The sequence below is a fragment of the Salmo salar genome, chromosome 09 (genome assembly GCF_965601325.2).
Source record: "Salmo salar chromosome 09, fSalSal1, whole genome shotgun sequence".
In the NCBI taxonomy this organism is placed as follows: domain Eukaryota; kingdom Metazoa; phylum Chordata; class Actinopteri; order Salmoniformes; family Salmonidae; genus Salmo; species Salmo salar.
This window is the reverse complement of record NC_138299.1, coordinates 63,083,348-63,107,259: the sequence shown is the minus strand read 5'-3', so window position 1 is coordinate 63,107,259 and position 23,912 is coordinate 63,083,348. Positions and strand designations below refer to the sequence as shown.

Here is a 23,912-nt window from a genome sequence, read left to right as displayed (position 1 = left end):
TTTAGGGTGTTTTCTATCCAAAGCCAATAATTATATGCATATTCTAGTTACTGGGCAGGAGTAGTAACCAGATTAAATCGGGTACGTTTTTTATCCAGCCGTGAAAATACTGCCCCCTAGCCATAACAGGTTAATGTATCCAGAGTATTTTCACATAGGAAATTTATAACGCACATAAAATAAACAATGTAATGTTTGGATTCAGTCTTGTATCCATATAGACCAATTCCTACAAGTTAATATTTATTTTATTTTTTATTTCACCTTTATTTAAACTAGGTAGGCCAATTGAGAACAAGTTCTAATTTACAACTGCGACCTGGCCAAGATAAAGCAAAGCAGTGCGACAAAAACAACAACACAGAGGTACACATGGAATAAACAAACATACAGTCAATAACACAATAGAAAAATCTATATACAGTGTGTGCAAATGAAGTAAGGAGGTAAGGCAATAAATAGGCCAATAGTCGTGAAGTAATTACAATTTAGCAATTAACACTGGAGTGATATATGTGCAGATGAGGATGTGCAAGTAGAAATACTGGTGTGCAAAAGAGAAGAAAAACAGAAACAAATATGGGGATGAGGTAGGTAGTTGGTTGGATGGGCTATTTACAAATGGGCTGTGTACAGCTGCAGCGATCAGTAAGCTGCTCTGACAGCTGACGCTTAAAGTTAGTGAGGAAGATATGTCTCCAACTTCAGTGTTGAGTTAAGATCAGTTGTGGCCAATCAGTGGGTGTGGCCAACACAGTTGAACACACTTAACAAGATAGAGGATAGACAGTTTTGTTAATGCTAAGAACGGAATGTATATGTTTTAAAATAACAGTCTCAGAACGTTCTCTGAATGTTATTAAAGTTTTCTTGTAGTTTTTATAGAACGTTTTTTTCACGTTCTAAGAACGGAATGTAGGTTTTTAAATAACATTCGTTACAAAAGTTTTCTTGTGTTTTTTTATGGAAAGGTTTCTTAACGTTCTCGGAACAATTTGAGAACATGACTTTAAATAGAACCATGAGGAAACCTGTGTAGGCAATGTTATCCTCAAGTACTGAAATTCCCACAGAAGAATGTTGTTTCTTAACATTCTCTGAACTATTTGAGAAAATTCCCAATGTCCAACCAGTTGGAGAACGTTCCTAGAACATTACCACAATTGAAATAAAATGTAACCATGTTTGAACTTTTAGGAAAAGTTCTGTAAAAGTCATGAAATACTAAGAAAATAACATGTATTTGTCAAGTTCCTTAAATGTGCTGAGAATGTTCCAAAGCCAAGCAACTATCATGCACCATTCCCAGAACGTTGTGGGAAAGTTGTATGCAAAATAACATAGGACAACCACGCTTTCACCAAGCTCTAAGAACATTATACGCTAGCTAGGAAGGGTTGTGATTGATGGATGACATCATGTTTCACGAGGTTGTCAACTTGTTCAGTTAATTAGGTTAGCAAATTGTAAATGAATTGCATACAAGAGTTGATTTCATCCATCTATTAGTTACTATAATTTTTTCCTTTTATTTCTTTTTTAACAAAGCCTTACTAGAATTTTCCACTGTGAGACATTCAATCTTTTTGACAAGCTCACACAAAAATTCCAACTAAACTAAGTACTGACATTTTATGCGACTAAAGCAATGAATGGGGGTTGTGTGAAAGATCACCCACATTAAATATCATATAATGGTATCAAGATACTCAACAAAAAACCCTTGGAAGTCTGTACTCTCTCAAGAACGTCTTTGAGTTTGCAAAAAAGGTCGAAGAGGTTACGGAGACACTGAAGTGGATCAAACCATTTGGAGTAGAGGCTTAAAAGATCAAGCCACACTTATTGAGAAATGACTAGAAACATCTGGGTTCACTCTCTGACACACACACACACACACACACACACTGTGGGACGCATACTACTATTTAGCCTGTCCCTAATCTTGGGTCAAGCACAGGGTGCTGTGGTATGTACCTTCACCAAACCTGGTGTGTGAGACATCTGCAATCTTGAAGTGAGTCACAAGGGACATGAGACACCACGGTTTAGGTTTCTCACAGAGGTCGAGCTACATCTGCTGTGTTTTGGTTCCACCACATTGACTTGATGAACTTCAATGCATGGGTGGGCTAAGAGAGGCCCACACACATGCTATCTTTGCATATCTTCGATTGGCTCATCCGCTATAGCTCTTATCCATATTTGTGTCTTACGTACACATGGCTGAGAGTGAGATCACGGAAGTCACAATCAAAATGAGGATCAATCTAGCTGAGGATAGAAGTAGCGAAACTCATTGATAGGCTACATACAGTACATGTGCACAGGGAGGCCATTTTAGGGTGCTGACATGCATCACCTCTGGTCCTACAGAAGTAGTAAAACTCATTGATAAGTACATGTGTGTAGTGGTGGCCCTTTTGGGGTGCTAACATGCATGACCTCTGGTCCTACAGAAGTAGCAAAACTCATTGATAAAGTACATGTGTGTAGTGGTGGCCATTTTGGGGTGCTAACAAGAGTTTATTATTATTCTACAGGTCCCATCATGGCCTCCACGGAGCATGGCAAAGCACTAGAAGAGGCGGGCGCCGTGAGAAGGCTGGTCCAGCAGAACCCCGGCAGGGGTGGCCAGAGCCACAGACCGGCCGGCTGGAAGAGGAGACGCCCACGACCCCGTCTCTCCCATAAGGGGCCCATGCCATTCTAGAGCAAGGTGAGTTCCATACCGCACCACACATCTCGATGCATAGGCCCCTGTTGCCAAAGTTCATTCCCTTTAAAGGGAGTATCTTACCCTTTATCTGGTCATCAGGGCTGATGATGAAAACTGAGGTCTAGTGTGAGATCCAGCCTTTGTGACTGATCCCTCTCCAGGACGTATCACTCAGCATGTTTAGTCAGTGTGTGGAAAAGTCAAACTGTAACAGGAAGAAAAGGACATCTGTAAATGGCTATCACGTCCTCCCCTCTCAACTTAATCACAACACAGGGACGTTATTGTTGGCACAGGCAAAGCCTACCGGTTTAATGTATTCATCTTACTCCAGAAGTGTTGTTTACACAGTGAAAGCTAATATACTGCTTTTTGAGGGAGGACGATTATACTCAGAAACATAATCTGGGTGAGTCAACTCTAGAGGAACAAACGTTTTCCTTCAATCTGATAATGTCAATTAAAATAATTAACCAAAGATAATACTTAGCGGGGTTGAGTTCGTAGCATTGCCACAGTAGTGTATCTTTCACATTAAAGAATATTTTACTTTCCGTCTCGAAAAACAAGACTTTGTGTGTGGAAAAGTAAGACACGTCTTTCATCCCAAAATGTGTGAAAATATTGTCTTTTCACCTTCTACCGGCACTGTCTGCACACACTTTTCAACGCTATTGTAAAACATACCCTGTGTCATTCAATTATCTCCAAGCAGGTTTTACGGGAAAAATAGCACTCATGAAAATCACACAACACCACAGCTAGCATCTTAGCAGACAATCAGTGCCCTTGCTTAACTTCTCAGGGCTATGGGGGACGCTACCATCCCACCTGCGGGACACACTATTCAACAGCCAGTAAAATAGCAAGGCGCGAAATACAAAACAGCAAATATCTCATAATTTCATTTTCTCAAACAATCAACTATTTTACACCATTTTAAAGATAAACTTCTTGTTAATCTAACCACATTGTCCGATTTCAAAAAGGCTTTACGGCGAAAGCATACAATTAGATTATGTTAGGACATAAACCACACAGCCATTTTCCAAGCAAGGACATGCATCACAAAAACCAAAAATACAGCTAAAATATTCACTAACCTTTGATGATCTTCATCAGATGGCACTCATAGGACTTCATGTTACACAATACATGTATGTTTTGCTCGATAAAGTTCATATTTATATAAAAAAAAAACATTTTACATTGGCGCGTGATGTTCAGAAAATATATTCCCACCAAAACCACCGGTGAATGTCCACATCAATTTACAAGAATACTCATCATAAACGTTAATAAAATTTACAACAGTTATTGAAAGAATTATAGATATACTTCTCTTTAATGCAACCGCTGTGTCAGATTTTAAAATACCTTTACGGAGAAAGCACATTTTTCAATATTCTGAGTACATAGCTCGCCATCAAAGCAAGCTATACAGATACCCGCCAAGTTCTGGGGTCAACTAAACTCAGAATTAGTATTATAAATATTCTCTTACCTTTGCTGATCTTCATCAGAATGCACTCCCAGGACTGCTACTTCCACAAGAAATGTTCTTTTTGTTCGTAATACTCCATATTTATGTTCAAATACTTCAGTTTTGTTCGTGCGTTCAGATCACTATCCAAAGGCATAACGCGCGAGCGTAAATCCAGACATGAAAAGTCAAATAGTTCCATTACCGTTCGTAGAAACATGTCAAACGTTGTTTACAATCAATCCTTGGGGTCTTTTTAACCTAAAACGTTGATAATATTCCAACCGGACAATAGCGTATTCATTCAAGAAGAAAAAGAAGGAACGGTGTGCTGGCGAGCTCGCACACATCACCAAGTCCTTTGTCCATAGGCAGTCCACTCATTGACTGAGCTCCTATTTTCTGCCCAGTAACAGGAGAAGGAGGAAACACGTTTCTAAAGGCTGTTGACAGCCAATGGTAGCCTTAGGAAGTGCAACGTGACCCCACAGACACTGTAGTTTCGATAGGGATTCAAAAGAAGAACTACAATCCTCAGATTTCCCACATCCTGGTTGGATTTTTCTCAGGTTTTTGCCTGCCATATGAGTTCTGTTATACTCACAGACATCATTCAAACAGTTTTAGAAACTTCCGAGTGTTTTCTATCCAAATATACTAATAATATGCAAATATTGGACTCTGGGCACGCTTTTCATCCGAAAATGAAAATACTGCCCCCTATACCTTAAATATACGTAATCAGAACTGTAATTCTAAAGCCTCAGTGTACTCTTGTTGACCTATAGTACTGGTGAAGGTACACTACTGTTCAAAAGTTTGGGGTCACTTAGAAAAGTCCTTGTTTTTGAAAGAAAAGCACATTTTTTGTCCATTAAAATAACATCTATTTGATCAGAAATACAGTGTAGAAATTGTTAATGTTGTAAATGACTATTGTAGCTGGAAATGGCTGATTTTGAATGGAATATCTACATAGGTGTACAAAGGGCCATTATCAGCAAACATCACTCCTGTGTTCCAATGGCAAGTTCTGTTAGCTAATCCAAGTTTATCATTTTAAAAGGCTAATTGATCATTAGAAAACCCTTTTGCAATTATGTTAGCACAGCTGAAAACTGTTGTGCCATTAAATAATCAATAAAACTGGCCTTATTTAGACTAGTTGAGTATCTGGAGCAACAGCATTTGTGGGTTCGATTACAGGCTCAAAATGGCCAGAAACAAAGAACTTTCTTCTGAAATTCATCAGTCTATTCTTGTTCTGAGAAGGAAAGGCTATTTCATGCGAGAAATTGCCAAGAAACTGAAGATCTCGTACAAAGCTGTGTACTGCTCCCTTCACAAAACAGAGCAAACTGTCTCTAACCAGAATAGAAAGAGGAGTGGGAGGCCCCGGTGCACAACTGAGCAAGAGGACAAGTACATTCGAATGTCTAGTTTGAGAAACAGACACCTCACAAGTCTTCAACTGGCAGCTTCATTAAATAGTACCCGCAAAACACCAGTCTCAACATTAACAGTGAAGAGGCGACTCCGGGATGCTGGCCTTCGAGGCAGAGTTCCTCTGTCCAGTGTCTGTGTTCTTTTGCCCGTCTTTATTCTTTTTTTGTATTGGCCAGTCTGAGATATGGCTTTTTCTTTGCAATTCTTCCTAGAATGCCAGCATCCCGGAGTCGCCTCTTCACTGTTGACGTTTCGTGCCAATTTCTCGCATGGAATAGCCTTCATTTCTCAGAACAAGAATAGACTGACGAGTTTCAGAAGAAAATTCTTTGTTTCTGGCCATTTTGAGCCTGTAATCAAACCCACAAATGCTGATGCTCCAGATACTCAACTAGTCTAAAGAAGGCCAGTTTTATTGATTATTTAATCAGCACAACAGTTTTCAGCTTTGCTAACATAATTGCAAAAGGGTTTTCTAATGATCAATTAGCCTTTTAAAATGATAAACTTGGATTAGCTAACACAACGTGCCATTGGAACACAGGAGTGATGGTTGGTGATAATGGGCCACTGTACACCTATGTAGATATTCCATACAAAATCAGCCGTTTCCTGCTAAAATAGTCAAATACAACATTAACAATTTCTACACTGTATTTCCTATCAATTTGATGTTATTTTAATGGTCAAAAAATGTGCTTTTCTTTTAAAAACAAGGACTTTTCTAAGTGACCCCAAACTTTTGAACAGTAGTGTATGTTCTACAATGATGGTCTTGAATGGAGGGCCATTCGCCCAGGCATGTGCAAGAACTGCCATGAATTGAGGAACCCAAGACCCATTCACATGTCTCTCCCAGTCCACATGAGATACATGGAGAGCTTGGCAGGATACAACACCCCTTGCAGGAGGTGCCAGCCACACAACGCCAGCCTGCCATAAATTAATCCCAGTAATAGACGAGGCTGCTTGGGATGAGGCAGATGTGTCATTCCCCTTAAGGCATGCTTAATCCGTTTAAAAGGGAAGTGGATAAAAGCCCTAGAAGGTGAGAAGCTCCACTTTCTTTTGTCCCCACCTGGGTTTTACAATCTATGGAAAATGATGGAATGTTATTGTTTTTGTAGCATTTTTGGAGAGAGAATTATTTAGACTTTCCTCTCCAAGCCCAAGGGAACTTCAGATGCAGTGGCACAAAGGTGCAAGCAAGGAACAAGCCCCAAGCTAGGGCACACGTGCTCGTGGGACAACACAGGACCTAAAAGGTTCAATGCTTTGCACAGCCCAAAAAATGTGGCTTTGCTCAGTCAATGGCTTATTTTCAGTGTCAGAATGGCGCCCGCACAATGAGGGAAACTTCAGGAAGTTGGTGGAGCTCTATAAAAGAGAATGGCTCACTGACAATGCTTTCACCGCTAACAGCACTTCAATCACAACAAGACAAAGATTTCTATCTTCTCTGGCTCCTCTCGCCTTGCTAAGTTCATAGTTCACCTCATTTAGAGCTTTTTCCCTGCAAATCAATCACATTTATTTATAAAGCCCTTCTTACATCAGCTGATGTCATAAAGTGCTGTACAGAAACCCAGCCTAAAACCCAAACAGCAAGCAATGCAGGTGTAGAAACACGGTGGCTAGGAAAAACTAGCAGAACCTAGGAAAAAACCTAGAGAGGAACCAGGCTATGAGGGATGGCCAGTCTTCTTCTGGCTGTGCCGAGTGGAAAGTATAACAGAACATGGCCAAGATGTTCAAATGTTCATAGATGACCAGCAGGGTCAAATAATAATAATCACAGCGGTTGTCGAGGGTGCAACAGGTCAGCAGCTCAGGAGTAAATGTCAGTAGGCTTTTCATAGTCGATCATTCACAGGTTCTCTACTGCTCCTGCTGTCTCTAGAGAGCTGAAAACAGCAGGTCTGGGACAGGTAGCACGTCCAGTGAACAGGTCAGGGTTCCATAGCCGCAGGCAGAACAGATGAAACTGGAGCAGCAGCATGGCCAGGTGCACTGGGGACAGCAAGGAGTCATCAGGCCAGGTAGTCCTGAGGCATGGTCCTAGGGCTCAGGTCCTCCGAGAGAGAGAAGGAAAAAAATAAAGAGAGAAAGAGAGAAAGATAGAGAGAGAGAATTAGAGAGAGCATACTTAAATTCACACAGGACAGGAGAAATACTCCAGATATAACAGACTGACCCTAGCCCCCCGACACATAAACTACTGCAGCATAAATACTGGAGGCTGAGACAGGAGGGGGTCGGGAGACACCGTGGCCCCAACCGATGATACCCCCGGACAGGGCCAAACAGGCAGGATATAACTCCACCCACTCTGCCAAAGCACAGCCCCCACACCACTTGAGGGATCACTTCAACCACCAACATACCATCCTGAGACAAGGCCGAGTATAGCCCACAAAGATCTCCGCCACGGCACAACCCAAGGGGGGGCGCCAACCCAGACAGGAAGATCATGTCAGTGACTCAACCCACTCAAATGACGCACCCCTCCTAGGGATGGCATGGAAGAGCACCAGTAAGCCAGTGACTCAGCCCCTGTAATAGGGTTAGAGGCAGAGAATCCCAGTGGAGAGAGGAGAACCAGCCAGGCAGAGACAGCAAGGGCGGTTCGTTGCTCCAGTGCCTTTCCGTTCACCTTCACTCCTGGGCCAGACTACACTCAATCATAGGACCTACTGAAGAGATGTGTCTTCAATAAAGACTTAAAGGTTGAGACCGAGTCTGCGTCTCTCACATGGGTAGGCAGACCATTCCATAAAAATGGAGCTCTATAGGAGAAAGCCCTGCCTCCAGCTGTTTGCTTAGAAATGCTAGGGACAGTAAGGAGCCCTGCGTCTTGTGACCGTAGCGTACGTGTAGGTATGTACGGCAGGACCAAATCGTAAAGATAGGTAGGAACAAGCCCATGTAATTCTTTGTAGGTTAGCAGTAAAACCTTGAAATCAGCCCTTGCGTCAACAGGAAGCCAGTGTAGAGAGGCTAGCACTAGAGTAATATGATCCAATTTTTGGGTTCTAGTCAAGATTCTAGCAGCCTTGTTTAGCACTAACTGAAGTTTATTTAGTGCTTTATCCGGGTAGCCGGAAAGTAGAGCATTGCAGTAGTCTAACCTAGAAGTGACAAAAGCATGGATTCATTTTTCTGCATCATTTGTGGACAGAAAGTTTCTGCTTTTTGCAATGTTATGTAGATGAAAAAAGCTGTTCTTGAAACAGTCTTGATATGTTGGTCAAAAGAGAGATCAGGGTCCAGAGTAACGCCGAGGTCCTTCACAGTTTTATTTGAGACGACTGTACAACCATCAAGATTAATTGTCAGATTCAACAGAAGATCTCTTTGTTTCTTGGGACCTAGAACAAGCATCTCTGTTTTGTCCAAGTTTAAAAGTAGACAATTTGCAGCCATCCACTTCCTTCTGTCTGAAACACAGGCTTCCAGGGAGGGCAATTTTGGGTCATCCAAAATGTGTGTCATCCACATAGCAGTGAAAGTTAATATTATGTTTCCGAATGTAAAGTCCTGCATTCTCATAACAAGGCATTCCAGTTAGCTCAACCTGACCAGCATGCCAATCAAGCCGTTAGTTTGCCTTGGTTGGAATGTTGAGAAAGTTAGGAGACCCTATAGGAGGATGCCATTGTCTACTGTCCCCAATTGACTCCATGATAAAACCATCAAAACCCTTCATAAAGAAGAATCTTCTTTAATCAACATGTTCAACTGAACCAGAGAATATATGAAACATTCTCCCCCAGCTGAGCGCAGTCTGGGAATTATCTCTTCACGAGGCCTGATAACCAGCAGGGATATAGCCGGCAGGCATCATTGAAACCACTCTGTCTTTGTTCATGTCTCCTCCTTTCTTTTCCTTTTTTTTCTGATGGTAGGATGCATGTCTTGAGAAAAAGCTGTTGCAACACATTGTTTCACCCCGGAGGAAAGATCTAAGCTCGACCGAGTTCAATGGAGGCACGAGTTGGAGAAAAAAATCGATTTCTCAATATGCCAGAATATGGATCCAAGTCATAATTGGCCCTAATTAGTGTACGTTATGACTAGGGAAGGTGCTTCACTTGACAATATCCATCACACTACTTAAACCACACCCGATCCAGAACCACAACCTCCCTCCGTTTCATTGTCAAAGGCAGCTCATCCATTATATTCTGACACCTCAGGCAAAATGGAGGTGAATTTGAACGTGTAGCGAAATGCTTGTGCTTCTAGTTCCGACCATGCAGTAATATCTAACAAGTAATCTAACCATTTCACAACAACTACCTTATACACACGAGTGTAAAGGAATGAATAAGAATATGTACATAAAAATATATATGGATGAGCGATGGCCGAACGGCATAGGCAAGATGCAGTAGAAGGTATGGAGTACAGTATATACATATGAGATGAGTAGTGTAGTTTAAAGTGACTAGTGATACATTTATTACATCCAATTTTTAATTATTAAAGTGTCTAGTGATTGAGTCAGTATGTTGGCAGCAGCCACTCAATGTTACTGATGGCTGTTTAACAGTCTGATGGCCTTGAGATAGAAGCTGTTTTTCAGTCTCTCGGTCCCAGCTTTGATGCATCTGTACTGACCTCGCCTTCTGGATGATAGCGGGGTGAACAGGCAGTGGCTTGGGTGGTTGTTGTCCTTGATGATCGTTTTGGCCTTCCTGTGACATCGGGTGGTGTAGGTGTCCTGGAGAGCAGGTAGTTTGCCCCCGGTGATCGTTGTGCAGACCTCACTACCCTCTGGAGAGCCTTACGGTTGTGGGCGGAGCAGTTGCCCTACCAGGTGGTGATACAGCCCTACAGGATGTTCTCGATTGTGCATCTGTAAAAGTTTGTGAGTGTTTTTGGTGACAAGCCAAATTTCTTCAGCCTCCTGAGGTTGAAGAGGCGCTGTTGCACCTTCTTCACCATGCTGTCTATGTGGATGGACCATTTCAGTTTGTCTGTGATGTGTACGCCGAGGATAACATCTGGCGCCGAAAGAGATGGCCGCCTCGCTTCGCGTTCTCAGGAAACTATGCAGTATTTAGTTTTTTATGTATTATTTCTTACATTGTTACCCCAGGAAATCTTAAGTTTTATTACATACAGCCGGGAGGAACTATTGGATATAAGAGCAACGTCAACTTACCAACATTACGACCAGGAATATGACTTTCCCGAAGCGGATCCTCTATTTGGTCCACCACCCAGGACAATGGATCGGATCGCAGCCGGCGACCCAAAACAATGGCGCCTCAGGAGGGGCAGAAGAAGCGGTTTTCTGGTCAGGCGCCGTAGACGGGCACATCGCACACCGCTCCCGAGTTTACTACTCGCCAACGTCCAGTGTCTTGACAACAAGGTAGACGAAATCCAAGCAAGGGTTGCCTTCCAGAGAAACATCAGAGATTGTAACGTTCTTTGTTTCATGGAAACATGGCTCACTCAAGACACGCTATCGGAGTTGGTACAGCCACCTGGTTTCTTCACGCATTGCGACGACAGAAACAAACATCTCTCTGGTAAGAAGAAGGGCGGGGGGGTATGCCTTATGATTAACGAGACGTGGTGTGATCATAACAACATGCAGGAACTCAAGTCCTTTTGCTCATCTGACCTAGAATTCCTTACAATCAAATGTCGACCGCATTATCTTCCAAGAGAATACTCTTCGATTATAATCACAGCCGTATATATCCCCCCTAAGCAGACACATCGATGACCTGAATGAACTTCAGTGGACTCTATGTAAACTGGAAACCACATATCCTGAGGCTGCATTCTTTGTAGCTGGGGATTTTAATAAGGCTAATCTGAAAACAATGGTCCAGGAAAAAATCATGGATCATTGTTACTCTAACTTCCGTAACACATACAAAGCCCTGCCCCGCCCTCCTTTTGGAAAATCTGACCACGACTCCATTTTGTTGCTCCCAGCCTATAGACAGAAACTAAAACAGGAAACGCCCGTGCTCAGGTCTGTTCAACTCTGGTCCGACCAATCTGATTCCATGCTTCAAGATTGCTTCGATCACATGGACTGGGATATGTTCCGCATAGCATCGGACAGTAACATTGATGAGTACGCTGATTCGGTGAGTGAGTTTATTAGCAAGTGCATCGGTGATGTTGTACCCACAGCAACTATTAAAACCTTCCCCAACCAGAAACCGTGGATTGATGGCAAAACTGAAAGCGCGAACCATTGCTTTTAATCAGGGCAAGGCGACCGGAAACATGACCGAATACAAACAGTGCAGCTATTCCCTCCGCAAGGCAATCAAACAAGCTAAGCGTCAGTATAGAGACAAAGTAGAGTCGCAATTCAACGGCTCAGACATGAGAGGTATGTGGCAGGGTCTACAGTGAATAACGGACTACAAAAAGAAAACCAGCCCCGTCGCGGACCACGATGTCCTGCTCCCAGACAAACTAAACAACTTCTTTGCTCGCTTTGAGGACAATACAGTGCCAATGACACAGTCCGCTACCAAAACCTGCGGGCTCTCCTTCACCGCAGCCAACATGAGTAAAGCATTTAAACGTGTTAACCCTCGCAAGGCTGCCGGTCCAGACGGCATCCCTAGCTGTAAGCATAGTACAATAGAAACAAGTAGTGTACTTTTCCACAATGTTTTTTTAGTTCTTTTTTTTTATCCCTTCAGACAGTAAACTGCAATTTCTGTGTTTTAATCAGCTGGTTATATCTTTGTGTTTGAGGGCGATTTGATTCGTCATTACCATTTCCAATCAAACATTGCATTATTTAACTTCTCTAGGGCCGGCGGGACGAAATCGTCCCACCTACGTAACAGCCAGTGGAATCCTGTGGCGCGTTATTCAAATACCTTAGAAATGCTATTACTTCAATTTCTCAAACATATGACTATTTTACAGCATTTTAAAGACAAGACTCTCGTTAATCTAACCACACTGTCCGATTTCAAAAAGGCTTTACAACGAAATCAAAACATTAGATTATGTCAGCAGAGTACCATGCCAGAAATAATCAGACACACATTTTTCAAGCTAGCATATAATGTCACAAAAACCCAGAAGACAGCTAAATGCAGCACTAACCTTTGATGATCTTCATCAGATGCCACACCTAGGACATTATGTTATACAATACATGCATGTTTTGTTCAATCAAGTTCATATTTATATCAAAAACCAGCTTTTTACATTAGCATGTGACGTTCAGAACTAGCATACCCCCCGCAAACCTCCGGTGAATTTACTAAATTACTCACGATAAACGTTCACAAAAAGCATAACAATTATTTTAAGAATTATAGATACAGAACTCCTCTATGCACTCGATATGTCCGATTTTAAAATAGCTTTTCGGTGAAAGCACATTTTGCAATATTCTAAGTAGATAGCCCGGCATCACAGGGCTAGCTATTTAGACACCCAGCAAGTTTAGCACTCACCAAAGTCAGATTTACTATAAGAACAATGTTATTACCTTTGGTGTTCTTCGTCAGAATGCACTCCCAGGACTTCTACTTCAATAACAAATGTTGGTTTGGTCCCAAATAATCCATTGTTATATCCAAATAGCGGCGTTTTGTTCGTGTGTTCAAGACACTATCCGAAAGGGTAAAGAAGGGTGACGAGCATGGCGCATTTCGTGACAAAAAATGTCTAAATATTCCATTACCGTACTTCGAAGCATGTCAACCGCTGTTTAAAATCCATTTTTATGCCATTTTTCTCGTAAAAAAGCGATAATATTCCGACCGGGAATCTGCATTTAGGTAAACAGACGAAAGAAAATAAAGCATGGGGTCGACTCGGGTACGCGCCTAAGCCTATTGTCCTCTGATCGGCCACTTGCCAAAAGCGATAATGTGTTTCAGCCTGGAGCTGCCTCGATATCATTCAGCTTTTTCCCGGGCTCTGAGAGCCTATGGGAGCCGTAGGAAGTGTCACGTTACAGCAAAGATCCTCAGTCTTCAATAAAAAGAGCCAAGATGAACAACAACTTGTCAGACAGGCCACTCCCTGTTCAGAATCCTCTCAGGTTTTTGCCTGCCATATGAGTTCTGTTATACTCACAGACACCATTCAAACAGTTTTAGAAACTTTAGGGTGTTTTCTATCCAAAGCCATTAATTATATGCATATTATAGTTACTGGGCAGGAGTAGTAACCAGATTAAATCGGGTACGTTTTTTATCCGGCCGTGTCAACAGGTTAACTCAAGAACAACACTGAATCCTAGAGGGCTTTCTATTGTAAGGGGGAAATAAAATGGCTGCATGACTCACATAAATGTTCATGAAAATTTCACTGGACTTATGGCACATTTGTCGTCTTCTGTTTTTGTTTTGCAGGCACTGCTTCGAGCGCCCACCCCCAAGTTCTGATTTCTATGCTCTTCCTTTGCCTTGGGGGGCCTTGCAACGATGGGCCTACGCTTGCCCAGCCTGAAGAGTGATGTCCCATAGCACCTGCTGGTTCTTCAAGCAACTCTTCTCTGTCCACAAAACAATCAGGACAAGCCACTCACCCTCAGCTCTAAGAAGAATTGGGGGCAGGGAAAGGGGGGGTGGGGGGTACTGAGCCCAAGCTATCAGATTCTATTTCGCTCTCTCTCTCTCACTCCCTTGCTCCCTATCTCTGTCTCCTCCCCCAAGTGTTTTCTATAATTTGCTTTCTAGAGCCCTGTCATAGCTGGTCTCGTCGGTGTTGCACACTTTGCATGATGTGTGGTTGACAGGGAGCCTGGTTCCAAACAGTCTTAGTCTTAAAGCGTCAGTCACTTCTCCATGGTGTGGTATTCCCATCCTCTCAGATCCAAGGTGACCACAGCCATTAGTTCCATTGCCGTGTAACTACTTCTGGCTTTACTAGTAAACGGGTGGTGATAGTGAGGAAAGGCAGTGGCAGAGTTCAACAAGTTGACTGTATTTATTCTACAACATGTTTCGCAGATCCATTAAAGCCAGGTTCGCAAATTCACCCAAGACATTTTCACCTGTCTGCAGCAAAACTCAATCTGAGGTTTTCCTTTCAGAAAGTAGAGAAAGGATAAAATAATTATCCTTTTTATTTCATGATAATTTCAGCAAAAGATGTGAAGTAAACAAAAATTGGACCCGAGTGAGGATTCCATTTTACAGCACATTACAGCACATGTAGTCAAAACAATCATGATAATTACTTCACCTGAAAGATTCTTTAAACCAAACTCTTTACATGTTACTAACCCCATTAACACCTCGGGGGGGGGGGGGGTTAAGCAATCTTCCCAACGTTGCAGACACGTTGTCCCACCTGAGATAAGAGTCCTCTGATCCCAATTCCCAATCCTCAGCCTCCTCGCCACTCTGAAGCCCCCAGTAGCTTCTCTACACGACTGTTAACTGGCAGGGGTGGTCTGGTCTGCTCTCTGAACGACAGACTCCCTTGCCTTTTAATGAAGTGCCAAATAATAAACTACTCCACAATGCTGCCAGGAACGAAGGAACGAAAGGAAGAGAGAAATGAGAAACACATTACCTCTTGTTTGAAGTCTCGATAACACTGACACATATGCATTATGATACATTTCTAGACAACAAGAAAAATCCCATTTACAGGCAGTGGTAGCAAGGAGTCCAGTTAAATTAGACCAAAAACACATTTCAAGCAGACATGCTGTCAGCTCAGTAATTATACCACCATGTTCAGCCTACCAATAGTGCTCTCTTCTCTGACTGTTTAGCGTGAGGCTGTTTCGACCCTTTGACCGAGATCTTTGATTGATGGAATGTGCTATGCCTTTCCATCATACTGGAATATATTACTGTTTTGTTCAGATTTTTTGTTTCTATTTTCATTTCTTTTTTTCTCAGGGTGCTGTGATAGAAGCTTGTGCCAGAGCAGTCTCTATTTTGCACATTTATTTAAGAAACACAAACATTTATATATGATAAGCATATTGACGTATACTGTATCTTTACTCTCCCTGCCTATGTATAACACCACTATAGCCATGTATCCAGATTCAGTCCTTGCTAAGTCATTATGGTTCTTTATGCCTCTGTTGGGTACAGTTGCCTTTTTAGCTTGCGCTTCCACAGCACAGGTGGTCATAGCTTTGATCATGATGTTCATCAAATCCCATGGTTAATTTCTCTCAGATGGGCCTCCCCATAGGCTGGCTGAGGCCACTCACAGGCTGAGCTTATTGTCAAATTGGCTTAGATTGGAACCACACCCTTCCCCCCCTCTACAACCTTAAACCCCCTGTTGATTTATGTAACATGCTGCAATTGGGACATGTAGAGCAGATGCCATCCAATCAGCATCCAGTTTGCTATTAGATGTGGAGGGATGGGGGAAATCTGTTTTTCTGTTGGTCTCTTTATCCAAATCTGGTTTCAACTACAGTAAGAATGGCTTTCACTACTAGACTGTTACCAATCACCCCCCCCCCCCCCCCCCAATTTGTTTTACATGTGGCCAAGAGAGGAAATTGTAAGGTTGTTTTTTAACCTGCTTGGTTTCAACCAAGATTTCCAATATGTTATCTTTCCCCCATTACTGTTTCTCACCCAGAGATTAGAATTAAAAAACAGTTTCCCGACACCTCTGCCTCCCAGCATGAGACGCTCTTAATAAGAGAGCATCTCAAATCACAGTGGTAACTCACCCAGCCAAGCTCACCTTGATTAAAAATGTATTCAATCTTAAGGGCACTGTGAAATCATAATTTCAGTCGCACCATGATTATTTCATACCCTCTCAGACAGAGCATTTATTAATGCTCCTTCTAAATAAGACAGCTTTTGCTCAGTATCTTTGCTCACGTATTATTATGGGGGGAGGTAGCTAGTAGGGAGATAGGGGCTGGGGATGGGCATTCTAAGCCACAAGAGTTGGGCTGGATTGGCTCAAAATAATAGGTTTAAAATCACTATTTTCCAGTCTGAGAAGCTAGTGTTAAGGAAGCAGAGCAATGTCTGTATCCGCACTGTTCTTCATGAATGTATCCCCACCATCTGCACCAGCCGAGCCGCCCCTCCAAATGCAGACCCAATGTTTATGTATAGAGTACAATTTGAGTCTTGGTCTCCCCAAATCACTGCTAGTCCACCCTAGTTGGTTATCAGTTGGATCCAAACTTCCAAAGCCAAATATCAATCACCTGGCTTTGCTCCAAGACTTCTTTGTACGGGCAAGCCAGGCTGCACTTTTGCAATTCCATTATGCTGCTGGTTAAAAAAAAACTGAAAACCCTTGGTATAAAATGGCTCTCCAGTGTTTTGTGACAATTTTTGGTCGTCTGATTCTTGTCTAGCTGGTTGTCCAAAGCGTACTTTTTTTAAATACAGTGTGGAATACAGCTGTATATTTTGTGGTCGTAAACAATAATAGAACATTTTGTCTGCAGTACAATATGTTGTAGACAGGTGAGAGCTTCACGCATTCTTCTCCTATAAAACATACCCTACAGGCCTCCATTTTAGGTTAATGGAGCTTGTGGTGTAGAAGGACAAGCACATCCAGGCTCAAACTGAAATGGGAAACCAATACATTTTCCTTAATGGTCTTTTCCAGCAAAGCTTACGCAAGAGAAACGATTGCCATCCTCTCATCTTGTTTCCTCACAATCCTCTTATTTGTTACATCACAAGGCCTGAGTAATGTTCCTATGCACATGTTAGCATGTTTTCACTGGTTTGTTTGTTCCGAGAAGAACGTACCATGTTTGTGCTCAGCTCATTTTCCACTTTTAGAAATGTGCACTTGGCTGGGAGTGTGTATGGAGTAGGAAGCAGTGGAGGGATAAATGTGTATGACTGGTGGAGAAAGGAGTCTAGCAGCTAGCAAGCTAGTGATGAAAACTGCAGCTTAGCCATGGGTCACTGTCTCGCTCTAGCTGTAGGCAGTCCCCACAAAGAGTCAATCAAAACCACTAGGTTTTTAATCTTTGATGTCGCTGTCACTTTCTCTCAGCTCTTGACAAGCTACAGTAAAACCCCTTTCCAAACGTAACACGACCCACCAAGAAAAACGACTTAGCTAGCATGCAATACATTCCATGGTTTTACCTTATGCATCTAAACCCGTCATACATCACACACACAGAGTGGGGGTATCTGCAGGATCAAGTGGCTAAGATTCAATCCCGATGCAGTCCCACAATTCCACAGGCGGGACAATCCAAAGGATAACTAGATTTGATCTCCCGCGGGAGATGAAAATGATCTGTCATTATCTCGCTGCCTCAAATGAGACATTCATACCCCAGAATAGAGAAGGCCCCTCCTCCCATTGATTATGACAATGTTCTCCATCTACATGGCAAACTGGGTCCACCATCAATACCATTCAGAGTAGTTGAGGGAGCTCCAGAGTGCTTAGGCTGAAATGCCATTGCAACAGTGTTACTTACTAGGTCACAAGCAAACTGCAGTTAAAAAGACAATGTATTACACCTGAACCTCTTTACTACTGTCGAAGGTATGTGCTCATATTACTCACCAGGCCAACTGTACAGTCCCTGTCTCTGTTTTGATGTTGAACTGGGCAAAAATTAAATAAATAAATGACGAAACAAGTGTATCAGAAATGGTTGAAATACTGTGTACATATTTGAACTTTTGGTTTCTAATTTATAAAATATAAGCTTTAGCTCTTGGAGTACTTATTTTATTTTTTCCTTTCATGCGTAGCTTTGTGTTTTTATTTTCTATTTCTGTAAAGTGTGTAAATATATCTTTATGATAATAAGTCATATTAAAAAAATCTTATTTTAAGAATCCATTGTGTTTTGTCCTCTTTGCGATGGTCCCTCCGAAACAAGGCATGTTAATGAGTGTTTCTACTGAAAGCAATTGATAATATTGCAGCATTATTGCAGAGGAAACTGGGTGTGATAATTAAAGTATGTACACTACTGGTCAAAGGTTTTAGAACACCTACTCATTCAAAGGTTTTTCTTTATTTTTACTATTTTCTACATTTTAGAATAATAGTGAAGACATCAAAACTATGAAATAACACGTATGGAATTATGTAGTAACCGAAAAAGTGTTAAAGAAATCAAAATATATTTTAGATTTGAGATTCTTCAAATAGCCACCCTTTGCCTTGATGACAGCTTTGCACCCTCTTGTCATTCACTCAACCAGCTTCATGAGGTAGTCACCTGGAATGCATTTCAATTAACAGGTGTGCCTTCTTAAAAGTTAATTTGTGGAATGTATTTCCTTCTTAATGCGTTTGAGACAATTAGTTGTGTTGTGACAAGGTAGCGGGAATGTACAGAAGATAGCCCTATTTGGTAAAAGACCAAGTTCATATTATGGCAAGAACAGCTCAAATAAGCAGAGAAATGACAGTGCATCATTACTTGAAGGAAGACATGAAGGTCAGCCAATACGCAAAAAACGTGAAGCTTTATGATGAAACCGTCTCTCATGAGGACCGCCACAGGAATGAAAGACCCTCTGCTGCTGAGGATAAGTTACCAGCCTCAGAAATTGCAGCCCAAATAAATGCTTTACAGAGATCAAGTAACAGACACATCTCAACATCAACTGTTCAGAGGAGACTGTGTGAATCAGGCCTTCATGGTTGAATTGCTGCAAAGAAACCACTACTACAGGACACCAATAAGAAGAAGAGACTTGCTTGGGCCAAGAACCATGAGCAATGGACATTAGACATGGAGGAAACTTGTCCAAATTGGAGATTTTTGGTTCCAACCGCCGTGTCTTTGTGAGACGCGGTGTGGGTGAACGGATGATCTCCGCATGTGTATTTCCCACCATAAAGCATGGAGGAGGGGGTGTTATAGTGTGGGGGTGCTTTGCTGGTGACACTGTCTGTGATTTATTTAGAATTCAAGGCACACTTAAACAGCATGGCTACCACAGCATTCTGCAGCGATATGCCATCCCATCTGGTTTGGGCTTAGTGGGACTATCATTTGTTTTTCAACAGGACAATGACCCAACACACCTCCAGGCTGAGTAAGGGCTATTTTACCAAGAAGGAGAGTGATGGAGTGCTGCATCCACAATCCCCCGACCTCAACCAAATTGAGATGGTTTGGGATGAGTCGGACCGTAGAGTGAAGGAAAAGCAGCCAACAAAATGCTCAGCTTATGGCAAGACTGTTGGGAAAGCTTTCCAGTTGAAGCTGGTTGAGAGAATGCCAAGAGTGTGCAAAGCTGTCATCAAGGCAAAGGGTGGCTATTTGAAGAATCTCAAATATAAAATATATTTTGATTTGTATAACACTTTTTTCATTACTACATGATTCCACATGTGTTATTTCATAGTTTTGATGTTTTCACTATTATTCTACAATGTAGAAAATAGTAAAAATAAAGAAAAACCCTTGAATGAGTAGGTGTTCTAAAACTTTTGACCAGTAGTGTACATGAAATTATAACACAATTATAATATGTATATTTGCATTTGACATTCAACAGCTATTCAAGTCAGCCCTGTCATCAGCTCTTGTGCCAGTGTTTACCAGTCTTGTAACTCTTCTATAGAATAGAACTAACTTTGGTCCCAAGAGAAGGCTGTCAGAAGCCCTGTTTATACCTGCCACTAACATGTGTCGTTATCTTGTCCCGATCTTGCCCGTTTACACTTATAAGATCTGATCAAAATCAGTTCACAATGCATATTTTAATCATCTACACCTGTCTAAAAATTTGAGCACAATCAATATAAGGACAAGATCATGACAAAGGACGCATGTTAGAACCAGGTATAAAACGTGGCTATAGCCAATTCCAAGTAATAGGACACATGCAATGAACTCCAACCACATCTCTGTTGCAATGCTATATCAAACCCATGACCATCAAGTAACACCTTGCCTGTGACAGGTTCCTATAGCTTCAACTCCTTATTAAGCATAATGCATATTAATACGGCATAATTGCTGAGTATGAATATCATGGAGAAGTCCAGCTGTATTAGCATTTAGCAATCATGCACCGTATTGCGACACAGGACCCTCTGGTTCTAAGATTACACTCAGCTGCTGGATAATCTTAAAGGAATCCAGCTAAAGCAATTACAGTTGACATATTGAGTCATAACATTTCTCTTTCTCCGTGAAATATCCGCATATTATTCAACAGTCGCCTCAGGCTTCAAGCTGCTCTCGACTAGCTTATAAAAACAATAACGTCTTGAGATTGGTTTATATCACCACCTACATCGCTAACCCCTACTTTGGCACTGTCCTTTAATTGACCCACATGAACACATAGACCTATTAATATTGTCTATTATCACAAGAATAAAGGGTTTACTTTAAGTATTTTCTTTGGTCTTAAAAAATATCTAAACTAAAGTGACATCACTGACTCCAGTGTAGTTCTATCAACTGACTTGGAATGTAGGTGACTACTTTAACCCTCAAAGTGAAGTGTCCTACCAAAAGAGGAACATAATGTCAAATTGAATTTACGAAGTACCCTCTTTAAGTGTCTATTATGGTCTCACCTATCATGAAAGGAATCTTTGAAAAGCCCTCTGAAGGGAGTGTGTGAGTGAATAAGTTAAGGTAGATGTCTAAGGTTCTGCGTGGGAGCCACTCTCCTTCCACTACGTCCAGTGGGACCACTCTGGGAAGTGCCTTGTTAGCATGCAGAGTTGACACGGCATGACAGACAGGAGGTACCCCCTCTGTGCTGCGGCACCCCCAAAAAGCCGCCCAAGGTTATGTCATCAACCCCGGGTCAGCTGTATAATTGGGCCGGGGGTCACTGGGGCGATACGGAGCGTGACAACGAGACTATAGAGTTACGAGGCAGAGAGCGTCGCCAACGGGGCGTTACGGCCACCAGACGGGCCCCTTTGAATGGTTAAAAGTTCAGTATAAAGAGCTGCTCCAGTCTGTTCACTGTCATTGCTGGAATGCATGTCCCTGCCACTGCTTTCCAATCCCAGAAATTGTGAGGGGGAGGAAAGGTCCATCCGCTTCAGTTGGGAGAGAAAAAGGTTTGAGGCGTAGAATATGATGAGCAAGGCACCATGGGAAATAAGTGTCAGACACTGAGTCCCTTGTGGCTCTCTTAATTATTGACGATATCCCCACGGCAAGCGAGGGAGAGCAGGGGAATCGACTGTGGAGGAGAGGCACACAGTGTGCTGTGCCTAGCTAGCTATGGAACACAGAGGAGACAGGCTGCAGGAGGCAAAACATCTGTACTGCTTTTGGCACTGAGTCCCAGGATCACTTCTTCTGCCACAGTATAAAAACCCCTTTACTGCAGTTGGCTGGCCCATTATACCACCAACAAAGCCCTCAGAACCACTGACAAATCAAATACTGGTGGATTCTATCGATTCCAAATCTCTATTTTGCTCACCTGGACTGGATCGAAGATCTCACTAAATTGTGATCAAGTGGATCTGACCACACTGCTCACTGCTGGATAGGCACCGGTTCAAAGGTAAAAAATTCAAGGGGAACTAAAGAGAACACAACACCACGGGCAATTAACTACACAACAGCCTGTGAGAGATGCCACTTGGATGTGGTGAGGGGTGGTGTTGTATCTGCAACTGCTCTGAGATGAAAGGAAAACGCTCTACTCTGCAAGCAGAGAGCCTGGAGCCAGGTAAGAGGCAGGAACAACAGTCTGTCTAATTCCCCTCAGCTGTGGTAACACCAGCAGCCTCTGCAGCGGGCCATGGATCACTGGAGTGGTCATAAAAACAAGGCCAGTGCAAACACAAGACAGCCAAGGGAGTGGGGAGGGGAGAGGAAACTGGGAGACTGGGAGAGAGAGTGACTTCTGTCTCCTTCTGTTGTTAAATGTGGACAACAATATGACATCGTAATAAAAAGGGTCGATTTCGTAATTACAGACATCAACCGAAATCAAATATGCCAAGACTGCCACAGCTTTTCCTAATTTGAATCTTTCCTTTGGGGAATGTCCATATTGGGAATAGCCAATGGGGTGGCAGGTAGCCTAGTGGTTAAAGAGGCGAGCCAGCAACTGGAGGGTTGCCAGTTTGAATCCCGGGTCCAATGGGTTATTTCTGTCCGGAAATGAGCTGGCAGCTGGAGGGTTACTGGTATCAAATCCTAAATGCATTGTCTGCTGTTATGCCCTTGAGCATGGCACTTAACCCCCACAACAACAGCTTCCCACTACTCTCAAAACCTGTATGTGTGTCTTTCAGAGGGGTTGGGATAAAAACGGAAGTAACATTTTGGTTGGACCTTGTGTGCAATTTACTAATAAAGTGATCTTAATTTCTTAGTGGCAGTCTTTGAAGATTAGAATTTTGTTGTTGTTGATTTCTTAAGGAGGAAGTCGCCCTGCGGTACATAATGATGTCATACTGCTGAGTCTACCTTTAAGGTGGAGATTCCCTCCAATGGGGTATGTACTGTAGAGAGATTTATGATATCATCCCAAGTTCCTTTGAAGTTAGAGAGCACTTCTAAAAAGGTATGGTGAGAATGTGGTGGGGGATGTTGGGTAATGTTGCACCTTTCATTGAACTAATTTCCCTCGTCACTGAGCCAAAACTGTCCTCCAGGATGAAACCGCACACTGTACAGCTCAGCCACATTAGCCCTACATCGCAGGCTGGGAAAAAAGCAAGTGCACTAGCCCATAGGCTAATGTATCGTCGACTGTGGTCAGAATAGCGTGGAGGAGAGGTGTGGTCAGAATAGTGTGGAGGAGAGGTGTGGTCAGAATAGTGTGGAGGAGAGGTGTGGTCAGAATAGTGTGGAGGAGAGGTGTGGTCAGAATAGTGTGGAGGAGAGGTGTGGTCAGAATAGTGTTGAGGAGAGGTGTGGTCAGAATAGTGTGGAGGAGAGGTGTGGTCAGAATAGTGTGGAGGAGAGGTGTGGTCAGAATAGTGTGGAGGAGAGGTGTGGTCAGAGTAGTGTGGAGGAGAGGTGTGGTCAGAATAGCGTGGAGGAGAGGTGTGGTCAGAATAGCGTGGAGGAGAGGTGTGGTCAGAACAGCGTGGAGGAGAGGTGTGGTCAGAATAGTGTGGAGGAGAGGTGTGGTCAGAATAGCGTGGAGGAAAGGTGTGGTCAGAATAATGTGTGGAGGAGAGGTGTGGTCAGAATAATGTGGAGGAAAGGTGTGGTCAGAATAGTGTGGAGAAGAGGTGTGGTCAGAATAGTGTGTGGAGGAGAGGTGTGGTCAGAATAGCGGAGGATCGGTGTGCAGAGAGGCCTGAGGTCGTCGGCTGTGGTCAGAATAGCGTGGAGGATCGGTGTGCAGAGAGGCCTGAGGTCGTCGG

General features: G+C 42.6%; 1 protein-coding gene across 1 annotated transcript in view; it reads left to right on the top strand.

Annotated features, from left to right (window-relative positions):
- Nucleotides 1-18,426, top strand: part of apln (apelin) — a 34,948-nt gene extending 16,522 nt beyond the window's left edge. Inside the window, exons 2-3 of the mRNA XM_014211820.3 lie at nucleotides 2,544-2,719; nucleotides 14,009-18,426. Coding sequence (XP_014067295.1) covers nucleotides 2,544-2,713 — 170 coding nt within the window. The 3' untranslated portion in view covers nucleotides 2,714-2,719; nucleotides 14,009-18,426. The remainder of the gene's footprint in view (nucleotides 1-2,543; nucleotides 2,720-14,008) is intronic.
- Nucleotides 18,427-23,912: the final 5,486 nt, after the last annotated feature.